The 15,952-nt window shown below is 43.5% G+C and overlaps 1 protein-coding gene across 2 annotated transcripts in view; it reads left to right on the forward strand.

Moving 5' to 3' along the window:
• LOC141336102 (protein NLRC3-like) overlaps positions 1 to 15,952 on the forward strand; it is a 51,119-nt gene that overhangs the window by 14,678 nt on the left and 20,489 nt on the right. For both annotated transcript variants that reach the window (XM_073841614.1, XM_073841613.1), the window contains one exon: positions 15,715 to 15,888. In XM_073841614.1, the coding sequence (XP_073697715.1) occupies positions 15,715 to 15,888 (174 nt within the window). The remainder of the gene's footprint in view (positions 1 to 15,714; positions 15,889 to 15,952) is intronic.

Raw genomic sequence — 15,952 nt, forward strand, 5'->3', positions numbered from 1 at the left:
TGCGAGTTGTCCGCGCAACACAGCGCTGCACTTTTGCCCGGTTTCATTAAGGGTGGGTGAAAAATCGATTCTCGGATGCATCGCAATCCTCTCTTCAATGAGCTTGTGTTTTTCCCGCATATGGCACGTGTGCGCGCTAGAGATGCGGTGGGCTTCATTGCACAGAATTTGCACTGTGAGACACGCACGCATTGTTTGACAGTGTGAGCTTCCACCCGCAGTGTTTTACTTTAGATATGCCTTAATTTCTGCCGTTTGGAATGCAGTACTATTAGATGCACACAAAACTCACGCACAGACAGACTTTCACTTGCTCTTTGTGTTTGTTCATCCTGAAAAGCTTGATTGCGGATGCGGTTAAATGCACTTGCATTTTCGAATACTTTTATACGAAGCTGATGTACAGTAAACACAGTCAGTTATGTTTTCAGAGCAGGACAAAACATCTGATATATCGAAATAGATCTGTGCATTTGTTGAAGCCTGTTAAAGCAGAGACTGTCTTTGTCACTGTCTATTGTTTTAAAAAGTAGCCTGCTTATATAAAATAAAGCAAAAATTCTGCACGAAATAAATTTGATATAAAATCTAATTAAATTGAATCTTAATTTTAAGATGGCAGTACTGACTTACAAAGATTCCAAATATAAACAAAAAGCATAGAAACTGCAATTTTACATATTGTTAAAATGTAAAGATTCCCACCACTTGAGGAATGAGCCCATTTGTAACATCAACTAAGACTGATGAAAGCTGTAAAATAAAGTGTTTTTCCTTGTTATAGTGTGTTAATTTCAACATTTACTCATATATTGTTTTCATTAATTAACTATGAAATAACTTTAATGATCAATATATAATTAACATTTTTATTAATGTACAAAGTATGGTTTAGTACTTTAAAAAAAATAGTACAGCACTATTTTAGTTGCCTTTCAGTATCCATATTCAAAAACTATCGGTTAATTAATCGGTATCGGCCAGTGTGGTCCAACCTAGCTATCGGTATCGGTAAAAACCAATATCGGTAGACCTCTATTACAAATGACCTGCTCTTGTCAACCGATCGTGGTTGCTTCTCTCTATTAGTGCTACTGGATCTTAGTGCTGCGTTTGATACTATTGACCACAGCATTCTTTTAAATAGACTTGAATATTATGTAGGCATTAATGGTAGTGCACTGGCATGGTTCAAATCATACTTATCTGACCGTCATCAATTTGTGGCAATAAGTGAAGAGGTATCATTTAAATCGCAAGTGCAGTATGGAGTACCTCAAGGCTCAGTATTAGGGCCATTACTTTTTATGCTTTACATGTTACCCTTGGGAGATATCATCAGGAAACATGGTGTTAGCTTTCAATGTTACGCTGATGATACTCGGCTCTATATTTCTTCGCAGCCCGGCGAAACATATCAATTCGAAAAACTAACAGAATGCATAGCTGATATTAAAAACTGGATGGCGAATATTTCTTACTGTTAAATTCTGAAAAAACAGAGGTGTTAATTATTGGAACTAAAACCTCCAAGTAATAACCTAAAACACAGTCTAATACTAGATGGCTGCTCTGTAAATTCGTTGTCATCAGTTAGGAACCTAGGCGTCCTATTCGATAGCAATCTCTCCTTTGAAAGCCACATTTCTAGCATTTGCAAAACTGCATTTTTCCATCTTAAAAATATATCGAAATTACGACCTATGCTGTCAATATCAAATGCTGAAACATTAATTCATGCGTTCATGACCTCAAGGGTAGATTATTGTAATACTTTATTGGGTGGTTGTTCTGCACGATTAATAAACAAACTCCAGCTGGTTGGATTAAAATGCAGCAGCTAGAGTTCTTACTGGAGCCAGAAAGTATGACCATATTAGCCCGATTCTGTCAGCACTGCATTGGCTCCCTATAAAACGTTGTATAGATTTTAAAATCTTGCTAATTACTTATAAAGCCCTCAGTGGTTTAGCTCCTCAGTACTTGAGCGAGCTCCTATCACATTATAGTCCCTCACGTCCGCTGCGTTCCCAAAACTCTGGCAATTTGATAATACCTAGAATATCAAAATCAACTGCGGGCGGCAGATCATTTTCTTATCTAGCGCCTAAACTCTGGAACAATCTACCTAACACTGTTCGGGAGGCAGACACACTGTCAGTTTAAATCTAGATTAAAGACACATCTCTTTAACCTGGTTTACATATAAAAACATTAACACATTCCTATAATTCAAATCCGTTAAAGGATTGTTAGGCTGCATTAATTAGGTCAACCGGAAGCAAAAACACCTCCCATAACACCTGATGCACTCGTTGCATCGTAAACAGAATGGCATCTACGCTAATATTAGTCTGTTTCATTCTTATTCTGAGGTCACCGTAGCCACCAGACCCAGCCTGTATCCGGATCAGATGGTCACTGCAGTCCCCCGGATCCAGTCCGTACCCAGCTTAGATCATGGATCACCACCTAGAGATGACTTCAACAGCCGTGGATGTCAACCAGATGAGCTCCAGAGACGGATCATCAATAAAGACCTCGCCAACCTAGACGGCCATCGGTGATACACCACGGGATCCTGACGAGTTCTCTACAATCGGACATTGGTACAAACTGCTGGTTTCGTCTGACCAGACGAGAACTGGTCTCCCGACTGAGCTTGGTTTCTCCCAAGGTTTTTTTCTCCATTTCTGTCACCTGTGGAGTTTTGGTTCCTTTTCGCCTCTGGCTTGCTTAGTTGGGGACACTTTCCAGCGATATCGTATACTATTTGAACTGAACTGGATGATGATATTACTGAATTCATTGATGAACTGCCTTTAACTGAAAATTGATTATTTACAATAATGCGTAACTTACACACTATGGTGCTGTTTAAATACTGTGCAGTTGCTTTGACACAATCTGTATTGTTAAAAGCGCTATATAAATAAAGGTGACTTGACTTGTATTGAACGGCTGATGTCAATCTCTCTCCTCATCACCTCTTTGCTCATTGCTGCTGTTCTGCTTCAGAAGTGATCAGGAGGAAATAGAAAACAGTCATTTTAGCAACTTGATTCTATCAAATACTCTTTTTGCAGTGACAAGCAACTTGAGATTTGAAACCATTTTTATAGTACAATGATGTCATATATACCTGGTGTCACGGGTGAAGAATCACACTACAAGGACAGCTGAGTGAACAGCCTCGGAGGGTGGATTTTATTAAACAAATACTTTAAAACGTGAACGTGAAGCGTGGTGTGAGGCTGGTGCGGTGTGTCTGTGTTGTGCTCTTCAAACGTAGAAAGTGGGTGGCCAGGGGTGCTCCAGTGAGGGAGACCAGTCACTTGCTGCTTTCTAAAACAAAGAGAACACAAGTTAGAGCCGTTTCGTTCCAGCTTGAGACGACCGTATGTTTGGCTGAAAAGCGTTTGATTGGGAAGCAGCGGTGGCCAATCTGCGGTGATGAGGAGGGGCAGGTGTAGATTGTCTGTTGCCAGTGATGAGTCCGGAGACACTTGTCCCCTCCCCAAAGCGTCGTTCTGGTCCTAGGAACGAAGGGAGATTGTAGGGGTGAAATTAGGGGTGGGTGGGGAATGACCCCTGACAGACCTGCATAAGCTGTCCAAATCCGATAGAGTCCATCTGCGTTGACGTTGGTGGCCCCGGCAAGGTGGCGGACTTCAAAGTGGAAGTCCTAGAGCGCGAGGAACCAGCGAGTCACCCTGGCCTTGGTGTCCTTACCCCGGGCCATCCACTGTAAAGGAGAGTGGTCGGTCACCAGGGTGAACTTGCTGCCCAGGAGGTAATAGCGCAGCTCCAGGCCTGCCCACTTGATGGCCAGGGCTTCCATTTTGACGGTGGCTTAGTTTCTCTACGGCGGGGGACAGCTTCCTGCTGAAGTAAATGATCGGATGCTCGTCACCTTCCTGGACTTGTGACAGGACCGCTCCCAATCCCGTGTCGGAGGCATCCGTCTGCAGCAGGAAGGGGCAGCTGAAATCCGGGGCTCGGAGCACAGGTGAGGATGTGAGAGCGGTCTTGAGGTCGGCAAAGGCTTCCTCTGCGGTTGTTGTCCACTGTATCCTCTCCGGCTGCCCCTTCCTGGTCAGGTCTGTCAGGGGGGCGGCTAAGGAGGAGAAGTTAGTGATAAAAGTTTGGGAGCGATGAGAATGGCCTCGACCTTCTTCTCCTGGCGGCGGATTAGGCCCCGGCTGACTTGGAAACCCAGGTACTCGGCTTCTGACATCGCTAAGTGGCACTTGCGGGGGTTGGCGGTCAGTCCAGTCCGCCGGAGTTCCGAGAGCACCCTCCGTAGACGATCCAGATGGTCCTCCCATGCCTCTGAATGCACCACCACATCGTCCAGGTAGGCAGCCGCGTAGGCTTGGTGCGGCCGCAGCAGGATGTCCATCATTCGCTGGAACGTCGCGGGGGCGCCATGCAGGCCGAAGAGGAGAGTCCAGGAACTGCCAGTGTCCGCTGGGGGTGGAGAAGGCGGTCTTCTATTTGGCAGCCGGAGTGAGAGGCACTTGCCAGTAACCTTTGGTTAGATCTAGAGTGGAGATGTACCGGGCTCTCCCCAAGCAATCCAGGAGCTCGTCCACCCGAGGCATGGGGTAGCCGTCGAACTGCCGAGACCTCATTCAGGCGGCGGAAGTCGTTGCAGAAGCGGAGGGTGCCGCCCGGCTTTGGGACCATCACGATGGGGCTGGACCACGGGCTGCGTGATGGTTCGATTACCCGTAACTTCAGCATTTCTTGTACTTCCTCCTCAATGGCCTGCCGACGAGCTTCCTGGACTCGATAGGGCCATTGCCTAACAATCACTCCAGGGGGTGTCCTGATGTCATGCTGGATGACGTTGGTCTGCCCAGGTCGGGAGGAGAACACATCCTGGAACTGACCGACCAGGTGCTGTAGCTCGGCTTTCTGGGCAGCCGACAGATGGGGGTTAGCGTCGACAACCACGGGAATCGGTGAGACTGAGTGCAGTGATCTGGTCCCTGGTCCCAATCCACTTCTTCAGTAAACTGACGTGGTACAACTGTTCGCTCTGTCTTCTCCCTGGTTGTCGGAGGCGATAAGTAACTGGACCAATTTTTTACGTCACCGTGTATGATCCCTTCCAGGAGGCGAGAAACTTGCATTTCGACGTGGGGACCAGGACCATGACGGTCTCCCGGTTGGAACTCCCGTGGCTGGGCTGCCCTGTTGTGCTTGCTGCGCCTTGCTGAGGTGTTCCCGGACTAATGGCATGATCCGGTCGATCCATTCCCTCATTTGTTTCACATGCTCCACAACGGTGTACACATCCTCAATAGCCCATCCCTTGCGAGTGCCGGTGGTCTCAAACATTTGAAGAAAAGCCTCCACGTCATCGTGCGCCGTCATCTTCGGTAACAGGTGGGTGGCTTGCACTCGGGGGTCAGGTAGTGGAATTTGCTGGGCAGCGAGGACGTGGATAGTGGCGAGTTCCTCTTCAGTTTTGCCCTGCCGGGTGGCGAGATGTTTGTTGCTGGCGGACACTCACCTCTGTGAGGCGTTGAAGCAGGTCCCGCATCTCCATTTGGAGAAGAGCGTGCACCGTTTTCCGCTGCAACAGATAAGAACAGAAAAAAAAATTATTTAGTGGGGTGTTGCGCAATCACTTGCGGGTGATTCTTCATGCAATTGCCCGCATTCACAATTTTCTCAATGCAGTGATTACAAACCCTAACAGCGCATATGTGTCGATCTTTAAAAGTTAAAATACTATAGCATTTTATTTTATACAAATAATATAAAGAAGCTCACATCATGCAAAAGTGTGACATAAAATGATAGCCTACATATTTACACTAAAGACAATAGTTAGCACAAAATACTACTTATTTACAGATACTTATAACAGGACAGCTTCCCAGGTAACCAGCTTCCATACAACTTTTGATGTTGAATATGGCTTGACGATTGTAGGTCAGCACTGAGTCTACATGATACCAGTGCAACACCACAAAAAGTACAAACAGTACAGATACCAAACGAACAGGATACGACAGACTGGAACACACAAGAAAGACGGCATGCCGAGTACACAGGCGCCATCCAAGTGTTGATGAATAAAATAATGCTTGAAGCTAGAATAAGAGTTTTTGCTCTGTTCTGTATTTTGATTTATTCTTTTTTTATTTGATGATATACATAAAACAAAATATTTTAGGTGCCATGAAATTCTTGTTAAAATCATAAAAAATGCTGGCAATGGCTGCTTTTTTTTTAAAAATGCTCTTGATTTTGAAACTAATCGAAAACCTGTGAATTGAATCGATTTGCTGTCTGCCCAAACATTTTAGTCTTTTGACTGAAACTATTGCGTGCCACTATAAAAAAATGTAGGAGCAACAGTGCAACTGACCCGATCAGCATATTTGTGTTTGCAAAGGTTTCTACGTGTTTTTACAGCATTGAGTAATGTTCCACAGACAAATCTCATGAATCCTTTCATAAACAAAGTGTAGAGAGGATATAAATAAGAGATTGATTGTGCAGTGTAAAGCAGGGGTTCTTACAGGGGAGAAACTTTACCAAGAACCCCTTCATAATTCTAACAGTGATTAAGCATATGCTTACTACATTTTTACTCTTATATGCCATTGGAACTTCCATTTTTAAGTTTCCTGGCTTCCAATGTAATGGGTTAATTCAATTTTAGTCACCTTAAAACCTGTCTAATAAATTGAATTTATAAAACTAATTTTATTTATTCTACAACAATATATCCATATGGAATGTTTTTTTTAAAAACAGTGTAGTTTTTCTGTATTAATAATTTTTTACACAAACATAATTAAATAATTAAATTGTTTCCGCTGAAAAAAATCTGAAAAAGTCCTGTAACGCACTTCAGCTTCCACTCTCCACACAAATGATTGGATATGGGTCTAACAGCACACATGTATATAGGTTAAGCGTTTAATCTAACATTGTGATATGCTTGAGCTGTTTTAGATCTAGAATTTTTATTTTAGGTCGTGATGATTTAAGAAGGCTCAATTGATCAAACATATGCTATGATCAACTCACTGTCTGCCGCTTGATTGTTATTTAAAAAAAAAAAAAAAAGAAAACTTGCATTTAACAAACAATATTTCAAATGTTTTTGTAAATTAACTTAAAGGAGTAGTTCATTTTCCAAAGACAATGTACAGATAATGTACTCACCCTCTTGTCTTCCAAGATGTTCATGTCTTTCTTTCTTTCTCAATAAAATTGTTTATTGAGGAAAACATTTCAGGATTTCTCTCCATATAGTGGACTTAAGTGGTGCCCCCTAAGTTTGAACTTCCAAAATGCAGTTTAAATGCAGCTTCAAAAGGCTCTAAACGATTGGTTATTTTCTAAAAATTTTTTTGCAATTTATATAATTTGTAACCTCACAAACGCTCATCTTGTCTAGCTCTGTGTGTACTCTGTGTAGAGATTAACAAGTATATAAATTGTAAATGTTTTTAGAAAATAACGGATCGTTTCGCTAGATAAGACCCTTCTTCCTCAGCTGTGATCGTTTAGAGTCCTTTGAAGCTGAATTTTGGAAGTTCAAACTTGGGGCACCATAGAAGTCCACTATATGGAAAGATACCTGAAATGTTTTCATTTCATCATGTCATCATTTCTTTACGACTGAATTAAGACATGAACATCTTGGATGACAAGGGGTACATTATCTGTACATTTTTGTTCTGAAAGTGAACTACTCCTTTAATAAAATAATGAAATAAAATATAATCACTTTGCCATTTCACACAAAACTGAACTATTTTACAGGTGAAATAGTAAGTTCTTTTGGGAGAGGGGGAAAAAAGACAGACTCGGGTCGGACTTGGATCGAGTATTCCGATAAGCTGTCATTCAAGGGCCAGGCTAGGGCCTGAGTGTCTGGTGGTACGTAACACATAGTAAGGGATCCGCAGACCCCAGTTTGAGAAACTCTGGTGTAGAGAGCTTTGTTGATTATGGGCTAATGGAACTTTGCAATGAAATAAGATGAGTGACAGCTTTTAATAAATTTTTTTTAAAGATTTATTTTTGCCATTTTTCCCTTTTATTGATAGGACAGTAGTAAGACAGGAAATGAGGTGGAAAAGAGAAGGGGGACGGGATCAGAAAAAGGTCCGCGAACTGGGACACAAACACAGGACGCCCAAAGTGCAATAGTGCTGACAGCTTTGAATGATTTTTAAGGGAGTTTGTAAATGACAGATTGATTTAATGCAACAGTTAAACAAGAAGTTATTATTAAGTGACTTCCATTGTCTGACTGTAACACTATTGTCTGATTTTGCTCTAATTTGTCGTCACAAATAGTTTGAAACTAGTCACAGCTGAGCCGCTGCACATCTCCATTCAAAAACAGCGTTGTTTCGTTTATGAATGAATGAGCGTTTTTAAACGAATCAATGATTCAGTTTCCCATTCATAAAGACAATCACTTGTTCCCTTCCGGAGGGAACTCTACTCTGCGTCCTTGTGGACACTATGGGAACTGCCTCCAGCGTGACCGGCTCTGAAGCTCTTATAGAACAACGACAATGAACTTTGACATTGGCCGGCGCCAGCCTATGACATCATCACAAGGCGCCTACCAGTATAAAGTTGCGCTTGTGAATACATCAACCATCTTTTTGTCCTTCAAACTGGCCTTGTTCTAAGCGTGAGTAGAATTACGATTCCTAGAGTAAACAGTTCAGGAAGTGTGCGGATTCCGTGTCAGAGAAATCTGACACCAGATGACGTGCACAATCTGTTTTGTTATGTGTTTGGGTGAAGAGCACGCGCGCTCTGTACTTGAGAGTGCAGAGCGCGTTCATTGTGAGAGTTTCTCTCTAAGGAAACTCTGCCCTCGTTGTCCCTTTTCCCGAGGGAATTGGGACATTTATCTGCCCAGCGCGGCTCGGGTCCCGTGGCAGCCGAGGCTGCACGGAGAACGAGCCCGCAACGGTTACAGATGAAGCGCGGTCACGAGTTGAGAGATGTGTAATCTCTCGCGCTCGTCAGCCGCGGACGAGGGCGAGCTGCGGCCGAAGGATGTGTTGTTCTAAGAAACTGACATCCTTTTGATATTGCAGCAAGTGCTCTACTGGTTTTAAGCCAGACAAGTAGGATGTGGCTGTTATGAGCTCTCACAGCCTGCCTGCCCCGCGTATGATGAGCTGCTGTCTGTTATGAACCGCGCTGTGGTCTGCTTTGATCTGCGTTCAAAGTACGTGCAGGGGGAGGTTGCGCATAGCAGTTTATGCTGGCAATTTCTCCCTGGCCATAACAGACCAGTCCCCATGTGCATCCCATTCCTTCCTGATCTATATAATAAGATCGGGAAGGCATGGGATAAACTATAGCCAGCCCGCACTCATCTATACCAGCATGTTAATTCTGCTGGTGCAGAGTGAGTGCGTGAGTATGGCAGGCCATCGGTGCCATAAAAAAAAAAAAAAAAAGCTGAGGGCATACGCGGCAGCAGTTCAGCCTGGTGCCGCCTGCACACAGTGGCAGTGTTGCAGGCGTACCAGGCTGATCTGCTGGAGGATGAAGACCCGTGGATCCTTTGGGTCTGTTATTCCTCACCGGTCTTCATCCCCACCCAAACGCACGGGGAGCCTGGCCCCTCTGGGCCTGTGGGCCGGAGGCAGGGCCAGGCGGTTTGTGTGGCCACTCGAGACCCCCCCTCCTGGGAGGGGTAGGTCTCAGAGGAGACGTGATGCGCGGTTTAGGAGAAGGGGATCGTAAGGAAACGATCCTCTCCCTTCCCCTTCACTATCGTTCGGCCGCCTGCCCTTTTTCCCCCATAACTCTCTGGGGCCGGGCCGATGTTAGATTGATAAACTCAATCTGTTGGCCCGGTACATGAACTGAAACATACAAAGAAAATGCATATATGTATATGTAGGTATAATGTTTGTCTACCAGCTCCGCTTGGGTGAGACTTTAGTATTTGAGCTCCACACTGAGCTCCGATGGTCCCTGAGTGTCGAGTGTAGCCAGGTCTTCCCTCGTTTCTGAGGTAGTGTACTGAGACCTCCACTCGTAGTAACTCCTGTTGGGGTTTAGCGTTGTCAGGCTTCCTCTCCTTCCTGGAGAGTCATCCTTTGAAGCCTCCGCTATTGTGAGCTCGGCTTAGAAATCATTATACATGCCTATACATGTTTATAATGTTATTGGGTACGGTAGACTCCCCATTCCGCAGTAAGAGTCGTGCAGAGACTCCGCTCTTTACCTGAGTGTAATCTGGGATGTTGGGTTGAGATCTCCACCCTCTTTCAATGAAGCAAACATCCCGGGTCTGAGTGCTCTAGGCTGCCGCTCATTCGAGCTAGTGCACTGAAGCCTTCGCTCCCCAGGGCTTGGCTACTAAAATAAATTAAAGGTAGGGAAGTTTAGAAAAAAACCCTGTAATAAAAAGCAGCTCTAGTAGCTTGTAGGCTCCTTCCTGAGCCTCGCTACTTACACTAAACTTGTGCTGATATAGGGGCTGAGTGTAGCCAGGTCTCCCCTCACTCTAGTGAGTTACACTCTACAGAGTCTTACGTGTAGACTTCTTCTGTGAGCTCATGTACCGTGGAGCGTGGAGTATAGCAGGTCTCCCCTCACTGTAAGGGTATTATTGAGACCTTCACTCCCCAGAGCCAGTGGATTGAACTTGGCAGGCTTCCTCTCATGTAGAGAGTTCTCTATGAAGCCTCCGTTCTCCAGAAGCTCCGCTTCTAGTACATTTAAGCGTGAGTGTAGCTAGGTCTCCCCTCATCCGAGGGTTATTGTTTGAGACCTCCACTCCTAAGAGTTAGTGGATTGAGCGTTGTCAGGCTTCCTCATCTCGAGAAGGTTTGTATCAAGCCTCCGCTCTCCAGAGACTCCGCTTCCAGTACTTCAGGCGTGAGTGTAGTCAGGTCTCCACTCGATAGAGGATCATTTTGGTAGACCTCCACTCTTTAGAGCTTTCCCAGGTGGATCGAGCGTCGCTAGGCTCCCTCGCTTGTAGGTCTCTGTTGAAGCCTCCGCTCTCCAGATAGGCCATTTGTGAGTAATCTGCTACCAAGGGAATCCTTCGAATCCCCCTTTTTCGAGTTGGTCTAAAAAACCTTTAAGTTTCCAACTCCATTTTTGTAGCAAGGTGTATCAGGTCTCCTCTCTGTGAGAGTTGTCTTAAGACCTTCACCCTTAAAATTCACTTTCCAGGCCCATCCTCACAGTGACAACAGCTGGCCCCTTTGTGCCTCGCTGACTATTTTTGGGGGAGTGCTAACTACCACTCACCAAAACCTAGTGTTGCAGGCTTCTCTCCTTGAGAGACTCAATCTCGGAGCCTCCACTTATATAGCTCTGCTTTCAGCATCTGAGCTGTCCTGTGAGTCCTGTCATTTATCTGAGCGTTGAGTGTAGTCAGGTCTCCCCTCAAGCAGGGTCAGTATTGAGACCTCCACTCTAAGAGTTTCCAAAGGATTGAGCGTCGTAGGCTTTCTCTCGCTCTAGAGAGTCGTTCAGCTAAGCCTCCCCTCTCCTAGACTCCGCTCCCAGGCCATGCTACCGCCTAGAGATTGAAATTAGGTGCAAAATCCCTCGCTATGCTCTGGGCACCTCCTCAAACCCACAATAGTGGTGAGTACTCATGCAAGTCTTTGAGCACTCCTTAAAATCCAAATGAGTGGTAAGTGCACTACTTAGGCACTTTCTGAAATCCATATTTATGGTAAAGGTCCCCCCTGTGTGTCGGGTCCTTTTCTGAAATCCTATACGGTGTGGGCTACGCAGGGAAATCCTTCGTTCCCATCCTCGAGTTGGTTCTTTAACTCCCTGAGGCCGGCTGTATCGCCGGCGATACGAGCTCATTTTTTTTTAGATCAGCGCAAAAGACACTAAAAATGCTCTGTCGGTTTTAGTCATACAAATTAGAGATATACATCATTGGAAACTGTAGAGTGTGTACTTTTATTTGTGCACACTCACAAGAACAGCAGAAAGTTGTGCTTTTTTATTTAGAATAAAGAAAACAAACAGGGTGATTTCTGTTTTCTCCGTCTCCGCGAACTGCTTTTAGAAATGCGTCACTTAAATCATTTAAACTCGGTGAATACTCAGCACACAAACAGAAAAGTGATATCTACTGAAAGCTTGAGATTTATGCTTTTAAACAAAGTAAGTTTGATCAAAAACAAATAATCTGTGATAAATTAATCTATATGAAACCAAGGAGATGTCTAGTCTATCCAGTTCCAACTAATTATCTCTAATGTGACCACGCCCACTAGCGAAAATCCTTTAGATATGCAAATTAGCCATGTGCCACAAGCGCGGCAAGGACCGGAGTATCTGTACTCAAGGAAACTCCCACATCACCGAAACAAAGCAACATGACTTCAAGTTCATCTTGGTTACAGTTTGTTTCTGAATGAAGATATGCTGTGAGGAATAAGACTTATATTTACCACGATCACAAGAAGGACGCGATGCAACGCAAACCCAGCAGGAGGAGACATTTACATGAGTAAGTCTTACTTTCATTTTCCTACTAGCTTTCGCTGTTATTTACTGTGACAAAACATGTACACATTTTACTAGTTAGACTTATTCCAAACTAAAATTCCTGACTTTATCAAATGAAACATTATGAAGTACGTTTGATTGCATTGCATCTCTCACGATGCCAGGATATTTATAATGTTCTAGAAAAACTATGTGATTATGACTGTGAGATGCATTTATGACGATATGTTTATGACTGTAGAATCATACTTATTTATTTATTTATTTTATTGTATAACAGTAGGGTGTAAAAGTAATATGTGTGCTTACACTGAATGTATGTTTACATCACGTTTATTAGTAATATAGTGCTAAACGATAATTATTAGTTTCTCAGATATTACATGTCCTTTTTTACATTAGTACAAATGCTAGAATCTATGACTATATACTATATACCAGTTATTCCCCTGTAAAGGGAAGTGTGTCCAAACCTTTGCCTGGTAGTGTATGTGTGTGTATTTATTTATTATAGATGCTCCTAATATGAATAGGCTCACAGATGTTTTGCTTTTGTTGTTTTTAGTGCTCAGAAACCTGCTCAACAGATGAAGCTTGCTGTCCTTTCCTTGAGTCTCTTCAAACGGTTTTCCTCTGAGAGCGCTGTACAAACTTCAGATGATACAGATAAAAATACAGTACAAATACAGATATTTAAAGTGCACACACTTTAATATCAGGTAAGATTTACTTGTTTTATTTGTTGAACTGAATTCAGAAAAAGTTTTCAGAAATGCCACAAAGTCTGTGCACATCTGTGTGGTTAGATGAGGGAGCTCAATATTGTGTCTTTGACCTTCATTATGTATGTTTTGATTATACTGTGTTGTAAATAAAATACAAATAATCTAAAAAACGATTTTTTTGAATCTTCTCACATTGTTTCTTCTTCTGCTAGTCAAGTCAGTCATTGATGGGGCCATTAGGGAGGGCTCTTTTGTCTCTCAGGTGTGAATTGCTAAATATTCATGGGCCATTGCCACACCTATGAATAATCCCTTTCGATCACAAAACATGTTTTAGAAAATTTACATCAATATTTTGTTTTTTCTGAACGAGTGAACGAGATGATTTTCACATCATTTGGTTGATAAAATTCTAGCCTACGACATCCAATTATCAAAAGTCTTGTAAAGAAATGTCCTATATGTGCTTCATGTCCTTATTTCAGTGACTTCAAAACTTTAGTTTTTCACTAACCACGCATAAACGTAGTTTTCTCAAAAACACAACCATGTACATTAATGTTGCTTACATATTATTGTAGCCCAATATGTGCTGATTACAATGTAATCAGACTTTAGCCATTAAAATGTTTTTAAGATACTGAAAAAACAACAAATGTCAGGGCATGTCAAACTTCTTCAGGGCCTCAAAACACCCTCAGGCCCCAGAGGGTTAAAAAACCCTTCTGTTTTTCCAACTCCCCACCCAGGTAGCACTGCTAGCAGGATCGAGTGTAGTAGGCTCCCGCTTGCCTCCACTCTCCAGAGACTCCACTCAGGTAGTTTCGTTGGCTAGGCTTTTGAGCCTCACTGATTACCTCCAGTGTTGAGTGTAGCTAGGTCATGAGACCTCCACTCTTAGAGTCGTCCTCTGCTAAAGCACAGAGTGTCGCCAGGCTCCCTCTCATTCGAGAGTTGACTAAAAGCCTCCACTCGCTAGACTCCACTCAGGGAGTTCCGTCGGATAGGCTATTCAGCCTCATGGGACACCTCCAGTGTTGAGTGTAGCTAGGTCATGAGACCTCCACTCTTAGAGTCGTCCTCTGCTAAGCACAGAGTGTCGCCAGGCTTCCTCTCATTTGAGAGTTTGGCTAAGCCTCCGCTCTCCATAGTCTCCACTTAGGTGGTTCTATTGCTTAGGTTCTTGGAGCCTCATGAATCACCTCCAGTGTTGAGTGTAGTTAGGTCTCCGACCTCCACTCCCAGAGTTCCCCCGCAAGCACAGAGTGTTGCCAGGCTTCCTCTCGTTTAGAGAGTCTTTCTGGAGCCTCCGCTCTTCAGAACCCCCGCTTAGTATGAAGGCTTAGTGATAAGCTTCACTACTTTCTGTAGCGGTGAGTGTAGTTAGGCCTACTCTCGCTTAGAAGAATCAGGCCTCCACTCCTTGGAGTTCCGTGCTTGGGTAGCCGAGCTAGCCATGACGTCGGCCCAAGCGATTCTCGCTGGTAGTGGGGAGTGATGTTCCTTCTTGACTCCTCAATCAGTCAGTTGTTCACTTACTCCTCAGCATGGCGGCGTTGGTATAGACATAGTGTCCACCAGGACGCAGCGTAGAGTTCCCTCCGGAAGGGAACGTCTAGGTTACGTATGTAACCCCGGTTCCCTGAGGACAGGGAACGAGACGCTGCGTCTCGTAGCCATGCCTCGGGCCCCACTTACGTCTTCATCAGACAAAAAGATGGTTGATGTATTCACAAGCGCCCTTTTATACTGGTAGGCGCCTTGTGATTTTGTCATAGGCTGGCGCCGGCCAATGTCAAAGTTCATTGTCGTTGTTCTATAAGAGCTTCAGAGCCGGTCACGCTGGAGGCAGTTCCCATAGTGTCCACCAGGACGCAGCGTCTCGTTCCCTGTCCTCAGGGAACCGGGGTTACATACGTAACCTAGACGTTTTATTCCTGAATAAATCAGCCATTCGAATGAATCAAATGAATGATATGATTCTGGAAATAAATCAGTGACAGTTTAGATTCACTTTTAAATATCTTTTTTAGTTATTTAAATCATTTAATATTTCTATATTCAAAATGTTATGTTTAAAACATTAATCTCAACATGAATTTTTGAACTTGATTGCTCTCATGCCGCCTCTGAGCCTCATTAAACATGAGAATACACCTACAAGACACTTCTTCTGTTCTTCTGTGCCACCTCTGTAGTACAAATTAATTTTGTTAATACTGATTTCATTTGATTGGTAACTTATTCTTGTTCTACTTGTTCTTTTCTGTTGTTTTGTCATTGTACTATTAAAAAATCCTGTAAGTTTCAGAACTCAAAACTTTCTAATTATCTAAACCTTGAAACCAAGATTAAAGCTTGCCTCAGCAGAAGATGATCAACTCCTGCTTTAATATCACTGCCTCTTTATCAGTGGAGAAACACAGTAGCAGAAAACTGGCAACCCTCTTTACATGTCTTTATTATTATTATTTATCTCTTCCAGATTTTCTTGCTGTAATCTCTCAGATCAACATTGTGAAATTGTGTCTTCAGCTCTTCAATCCTCATACTCTGTCCTGAGATGGCTGGATCTGAGTTACAATCACCTGCAGGATTCAGGAGTAAAGATTATTTCTGATGGACTGAAGAGCCCAAACTGTCAGCTGCAGATACTGAGGTACTGAAGAACATAGAAGAGATCATTTACAGTCAGCTGGTCATAATGTTGATGTGTGTCTGTA

The sequence above is a fragment of the Garra rufa genome, chromosome 6 (assembly GCF_049309525.1).
Source record: "Garra rufa chromosome 6, GarRuf1.0, whole genome shotgun sequence".
NCBI classification, from domain to species: domain Eukaryota; kingdom Metazoa; phylum Chordata; class Actinopteri; order Cypriniformes; family Cyprinidae; genus Garra; species Garra rufa.